This window comes from Lathyrus oleraceus, chromosome 5 (genome assembly GCF_024323335.1).
Source record: "Lathyrus oleraceus cultivar Zhongwan6 chromosome 5, CAAS_Psat_ZW6_1.0, whole genome shotgun sequence".
Taxonomy (NCBI): Eukaryota; Viridiplantae; Streptophyta; class Magnoliopsida; order Fabales; family Fabaceae; genus Lathyrus; species Lathyrus oleraceus.
The window spans coordinates 98,230,862-98,237,872 of NC_066583.1; the positions used below are offsets into that span (position 1 = coordinate 98,230,862).

General features: G+C 31.5%; 1 protein-coding gene across 1 annotated transcript; it reads left to right on the forward strand.

Annotated features, from left to right (window-relative positions):
- Window positions 1-5,330: 5,330 nt before the first annotated feature.
- LOC127087897 (probable WRKY transcription factor 50) lies at window positions 5,331-6,363 on the forward strand. The gene is made up of 2 exons (XM_051028814.1): window positions 5,331-5,858; window positions 5,974-6,363. The coding sequence occupies exons 1-2, from the start codon at window positions 5,521-5,523 to the stop codon at window positions 6,095-6,097; spliced, it is 462 nt and encodes a 153-aa protein (XP_050884771.1). The 5' UTR covers window positions 5,331-5,520; the 3' UTR covers window positions 6,098-6,363.
- The last annotated feature ends 648 nt before the right edge of the window (window positions 6,364-7,011 follow it).

Here is a 7,011-nt window from a genome sequence, read left to right on the forward strand (position 1 = left end):
TCTTCGATCATATTAACCGAGGGTCCAACAATTTCTTTGCCTTTTCCTTTGTTATCCTCCTGCGCTCTTAGAGATTCTTCTATGCGCAAGTGACTTCCAAGTTGGATCAAAGACAGTTCGTCTTTTCCATGTTTCAGATTGTGTTTGAAATCTTTCCACGAAGGAGGCAACTTGTCTATGATGCTTGAGACAGATATTGTTTCATCCATATTTAATCCGTGTAGTGTGAACTGTCCAAGGATTCGGAGGAGTTCATTGAATTGTTCCATGACAGACCTTGATTCAACCATTTTGTAGTTGTTGAAATCAGTCACCAGAAACTTTTTACTGGATGAGTCCTCTGCCATGTACTTGGATTCGAGACAATCCCACAATTCCTTTGCAGATTCTATGTTTTGGTAAATATCAAATAAGGGATCAGACATACCGTTAAGAATGTGCCCTCTGCATATGTAGTCGTCGTTCTCCCACTTTGATCTGCGTCTCAGATTTTCAACTGTGTCATCTTCCCGAATTTCTGGAATCGGTGTAGATAGGACATGCACCACCTTCAACGTTGTCAACATGAAATGCATCTTCTTTTGCCAACGCCTGAAATCTTGTCCTTGAAACTTGTCCAATTTTCCGAAATTTCTGGTCATCTCCTTGACGGTGTTTCCTCCAGCCATGATTATCAGATGAATACTTTGTTCGTTTGTTAGATAATTAATTGATAATCCTGGATAATCTTCGAAGAATCGTGTTCGTTCACTTTCCGAACAAAGTATTTCGACCCTATTTATGCCTGGGTTCACGAAATCTTTGTGGGGATAATTCTTGAAGAAAGAATGTTTCTGGCAAAAGAAAGATTCTGGAACGTAGAATGGTTTTTGTGTGTAACCCTAAACCGAGGCCAGATTTCCCCTTTTTATAGGAGAACGAAAACTGAAAACGAAAAGTCATACCTTTTCAAGAAAAACGGTAATAACGGTTGGGAAGGTTCAAACGTTCAAAAGTCATACCTTTTCAAGAAAAACGGTAATAACGGTTGGGAAGGTTCAAACGTTCAAAAGTCATACCTTTTCAACAAAACGGTAATAACGGCTTCGCCCCTTGGAACCCAGTTTTCAATTACTTGCAGTCAATTACACGTTGGCTCTACGAGCGTGCACTCCGCACTACTCCTAACTCGTTTCCAAGCTTTAACGCATAATTGCATCGGCCTAGAGTAAATCTCATTACTACTAAAATCATGGGTGATACTAAAATCACCAACATTACATATATGTTTACTTTTATAATATTTTGTTATTTATTTTTTATAAGCAAGAAACTTAAATTACCAAGAGTACAAGAAGCACTCAACCTATAAAGGAGTCAAATTACAAACATAAATACTATTAGAATTAATTCATTTTTCAGAAACTTGTAGACAAAGCTTGTTAGAGGGTATTTTAGTATTTCTACTTAAATCTCACTTGTATTTAAGTAAGTGAGTGGCGTGAGCATCATTATTCCTTTTGCAGTGTGTGCGTGTGCGCGTGCATTTTGCTGTAACCGTTTGTTAGAGTAGTGAAAGTTTGTTATTATTCTCTCTTTCTCTTATTTCCATTGTTCCTCTTTATCACTATGTGCACCAACAATTGGTATCTAGAGCTCCGATTCAGATCCACAGGAAAACACCACGGAAAACACGAGTGAAACGGTGAGGTATCGTGTGATTGATTTCTGTTCGGAGAATTCGTGTTGAATGAACTAAATTTAGAGTGTTATTTTGTGTAATAAAAACTTAACCTCTACCAACCACCCTTGAGAGTGTACCATCAATTATCCTTACTGTTGAATGATCTTGACATGGAAAATAAGAGTAAAATATTGTTATATCTCCAATCATGTGATTTAAAGCTCCATAATCAATAATCCAAGGTTTTGTTTTACCTTTTTTTAGCACTTAAGACATATAGAAAATAACATTGCTGGGATATTGTTGTTGTACCGATAGTTTTTCTAGTGTTTTTTAGAGTTTGTTGTAGAAGATTTGTAGAGCTTCCATTTGTTCTTTACTGAAAGGGGCTGGGTCAACACCTGTCCTTCCTTCCTGAGTTGTATTATAGATTGTGTAGCCTCTAGTTTTCCTATTATGGAATAGCCTAACATATGTTGGTTTCCCATGGATAACCCAACAATTTTCTCGAGTGTGTCCACATTTCTTACAATGATCACACTATGTCATATTCTTCCTCTATGATGGCCACGACTAATTTTCTTTAGCTACCAAGGTTGAGCTTTCAACAATTGAGATAGTCACATTGTTTCCTAGCACGACCTTTCTTTTTCTCTCTTCTCTTCATACTTTTGAGAACACTTCCTACGTTTTGGGTGTGGTTTAGTTCCAAGAACCCTCCCACGAACATCACCAACGTCTTTGTTGACTCCTAATAAAAAGTTGTAAATTCTATCTCTTTCAATCAGCTCCTGATATTTCTTCTTGTCATCAGGATGTTTCCATTTCTTCATATGCATCCAATATGCATCCAACTGTTACTAGTATCGACTGAGTGCATTGAAATACTAAGGGATTCCATTGTTTGGATTTGCAAATAATTGAAGGAATGAAATGGAACATGATGGAATCCATTCCATCCAAATCCATCCAAATCTCTATTTTTTGTTCAACCCAATTTGGGGTGTATGTGATGGAATGAGATATTTTTAATAAAGTAACCAAATAATGGAGTGGGATCTATATTCCATTCCGCTTCACTCCTTTCCACTCTATTGTGTTCCATTCCTCTCCACTCCGTTATGTTCCATCAGCTCCATTATGTTCCATCAATCCAAACATAGCCTAAGTGACTGAAGATTCACCTTGTCGCAGATCATGCAATAAACTTTTTATTTCAAAAATGGCAAGTGCATTATCAACATTCAAACATGTATCCTTCAATGCATCCCAAATTTCTTTTACGGTATTCTAATACATGAAATTTTCTCAAATTTTATTTATCATAGTATTTAGGAGCCAAGACATTATAAGGTTGTTTTCTAGCTTCCATTTTGAAAGGTTAGGACCATCTTTTTCTAGTTGTTCGGAGTCTGCAAAAATTTACTTTTCCTTCCTTGAATGAAAATACATACAAACCTCTCATATTGGTTGGATTTTTGGCTTGTGTTGAGAAGAGAGGGCCATTTGGATGAGCTAGGCAGAACCACACAAATCTCTATTTTGGACGAACTCTATTTTTTTTCACTCACCGTGATAAAGTCATTGCTAGGTTAGGGATGAATTAAACCTTATTCAGATACCATGCAAAAATCATTTTTAATGATTAAAACAAGGGTAATGCTAACTTGTGCCTCAAGGGCACATGTTAAAAAAACCCACAAATGGAAAATTCATATTGAAAAAAGTAATAACACCATTAATTATAAAGTTATATTAAATTTAACACACAATTTCCAATAAATTTTTAATATATTTACCTCTTAGCATTACCCTTAAAACAATTACAAATGTAATCATGAGATTAATTATTTCTTATCAGGCCCGGCCCAAGGATAAGAGGAACAAGGCTTTTGCCATGGTCCTCACTTTTTTTTTCTTTTCAATAAATCAGATCTCCAAATAAATTGGTACGCGAATATATTTCTGTAAAGGAAATATATGTATGTGTGTTCTGGTAGCCAAGTGGTGAAGTAGTTTTTATATACCCCTCTCCATTTTTTGTAAAAAAATTGTTTCTTTTTAATTGTCATTTGCAAAGTTCAAGGTAGTATTAATTGCAATTTTGTCAAAATTATCCATAGATAATTATTATATATAGAAAGAGAAAATAAAATGAATGTGGTAAATAATTAAGGGTATTATAAATAAAACAAGAATTATTATTTGAAAAGTAACAATAATGATTAACTTCCTTGGTATGTGTATAAAGTCAAAAAATGACACTTAAAAAGGAACGGAAGGAGTAACTAACTGGTTGACATTTCAAATCCTGCCATTTTAGCTTTTTTAAGTCTTACTTTTATCCATTTTTATAATAATTAATAATATCGTTTAACAAATTTATTTTTATTGACAAGTATATCTATGGATTAATTTAAAATTTTATAAATATTTATCTATAAAAAAATAAATATTAAATTGATATAGTTATTTTATTTTTTATTTGAAAAAATTATGTGTAATTTTGATTTTAATATCTTATTTATTTTTGTTTGGTCATAATTTTTTTTTACTATTGTTTATACATGAACAGAAATAAATCTTTTTAAAGAATAATTTTAAATTAAGTTTCTAAAATGATACTTGCATTTTAATATAATTTTTAAATTATAAAATTATAATAACTAATTAATTTTATTATATAGCTCAAGAAGTACATTAAATTAGTAATGTTTTAAATATTATTAATTGATTTTATGTTATTTAGAAACTTAGTTGAAAAAATAATAATTTAAAAAATTTATTGATAGTTTATTTTATTTTAAAATAAAATTTTGAATAATAATTTAAAAAATTAATTGATAGTTCATTTTCTTTTAAAATAAAAAATTAATACAAATTTTATCAATATGTTTTCACTTTTAAAAAAAATATTTTAATTTTTCTTTAGACCTCTAAATTTGTTGGACCACCCCGTTTCTTATAAATACTGAAATAATCACCCTGTTTCTTATAAATACTGAAATAACTAAGAAAGGAAAAAAGTAATGATGCTTCAGTACATGATACAATTGCATGATTTTATCTTATATCAAAAATCTTCTACATTACTCTACATGATACAATTGCATGAATTTATCTTATATCCAAAATCTTCTACATTATTCTACATATATAATTTCAACTCATATTATAAATTATGAAGCAACACAAAGTAAAATAAAATAAAATAAAAATCTTTAAAAAATTAGTAAAGCTCATCAAAAGTTATTTAAAATTGAATTTTGTACTCTACTGTCATAAAATTTAATAAAAAAGATTTCAAGATAATTATCATTGAAATATAAAAAATATTATAAAAAAGGGTTTTACTCTTATAATATAGTCTGCAACTAGTTGGAATTCAGAATCTCAAATGTGAATTTTTAATAGTTATTATATTATCAATTGGTCTACAAATAAACAAGAGACATAATGTAAATAAATTAAACCCTATGGTTCGAATAAACTCAGAAATCAGCATCACCATTGACTTGCAATTTCTAGTTGTGATAAGTCTAACCACGAGATTTGCTGCCCCCATTAACATTTAACAACAAAATTCTTACGTTTGCTACAATATTTAAAACCACTTGAAAGTCTTCCATTAGTCTTTCCAACCATGCCCCACCCTCACCTTGTTCTATCTATCATACTTTTATTCCCACTCATCATTTTGTATATATCACAGAAGTTTCCTAATATAGTTCCTACGAAACTTACTATGAAGCTGCATCATCATTAAACAAAACCTATGGAGTTTTATATTTATGTATATATACACATACCATGATGTTTTTTTTTCATAACTGTATACCAGTTGCAAAAAAAAAATTATGACAGATAAAAATCCATATTCACCTGACAGTGATTTCACCAACCAGTGGCCTTTGGAGCCTTCTGAGTACTTGAAATTTGACGATGATCAATGGCCAGATGATAATCCAGAGCCATTTCTTGCCGAACATGTCACCAACCAAGACAATGAATTAGTAGCTGATTTTGGAGGAAGTGGAAGCCGAATCGAAGGACCAGCTTCCAGGAGTGAAGGTGAGAAGAAGGAAGTTAAAGATAAAGTTGCATTCAAAACAAAGTCAGAGGTTGAGATTCTGGATGATGGATTCAAGTGGAGGAAGTATGGAAAGAAGATGGTAAAAAACAGCCCTAATCCAAGGTAACTTGTAAACATTAGAACTTTTCATTTTTGATATTTTTTTTTTATGAATAAATAGCTGCTTCAAAACATATATATTTGTGTTGATTGAGAATTTTTGGTGATTTGATTACAGGAACTATTATAGATGTTCTAAAGATGGATGCCAAGTGAAAAAGAGAGTTGAGAGAGATGTGGATGATCCGAGTTATGTGATAACAACCTATGAAGGCACACATACTCATCCAAGTTTTCACTAGAACAAGTTTTAGCATATTCATGGGCCATAGCTAGCCACTAGTAGATGTCTTAACTTATGTCCTTTGGAAGAAGTGAGAAATGTTTGCATGTCTCGTTTGAGTCATGAAATTAGGTCCATTTGTCTTAATAGGTGTATCTAATATTAGTATATTGGATGTCTATTTTCACAATCCAAAAAAACTGCTGTGGTATATATAGTTATAATGATGTTACTAATTTTGAATCGAACTTAAATATAATTAATTAATGATGAAAGTTTTAAGAATTAGTGAAACATTTATATGTATCTCGTTTAATGAAGGTTTATAAAGATAAAGATGTATTTTTTAGTTACAAAGAAAAACAAAAGAAAGAAAACAAACTAAGTTATTAAAAGCAAAATTCTTGCACTTAGATTGTAAAAAAAAAATCTTATAAAAATGTAACTCAATTCCAGAGGAAGGGAGGTGTGAATCCATGCAACATGCATTTTGATTGTCTTCTTAGAGGGTGTGGATAATTCTAAAAAGAGTGTTCTCAATAAGATATCTTTAATAATTTGGATCAATATCGTGTGTTTATGATACTTCTTAAAAGTTGTCTTAATGAGTTTGATATTGAGTGAAGAGTATGTGTAACAAGCCAAATTAGAAATGCACATATCTTTGACTAATGAGAACCTTTTACGAATGATCCAGATTTCAGTGTGGAGTATATTTGAATAGTTTGGAATAAAATTAGAGAAGCCACGTTGTCATGTCTCATATGAGGTGCGAAAGGTGAAGCCAAAGCTAATGCAAGAGTAATTGTGTGAGGTTTATTGAAGCGAATGAAAAAAATAGTCTCTCAAGGAGACTATATAACCGAAGATGGTTTCATGTGATATACGTTTGGAGTTTTTATTTCTCTAAGCTCACCAGATTCCCATTGCAAA

Coding starts and splice junctions, on each gene's coding strand:
- LOC127087897 (XM_051028814.1), top strand. CDS start 5,521: ATGACAGATAAAAATCCATATTCACCTGACAGTGATTTCACCAACCAG. Junction 5,859..5,973: donor AAAAACAGCCCTAATCCAAG/GTAACTTGTAAA, acceptor ATTTGATTACAG/GAACTATTATAGATGTTCTA.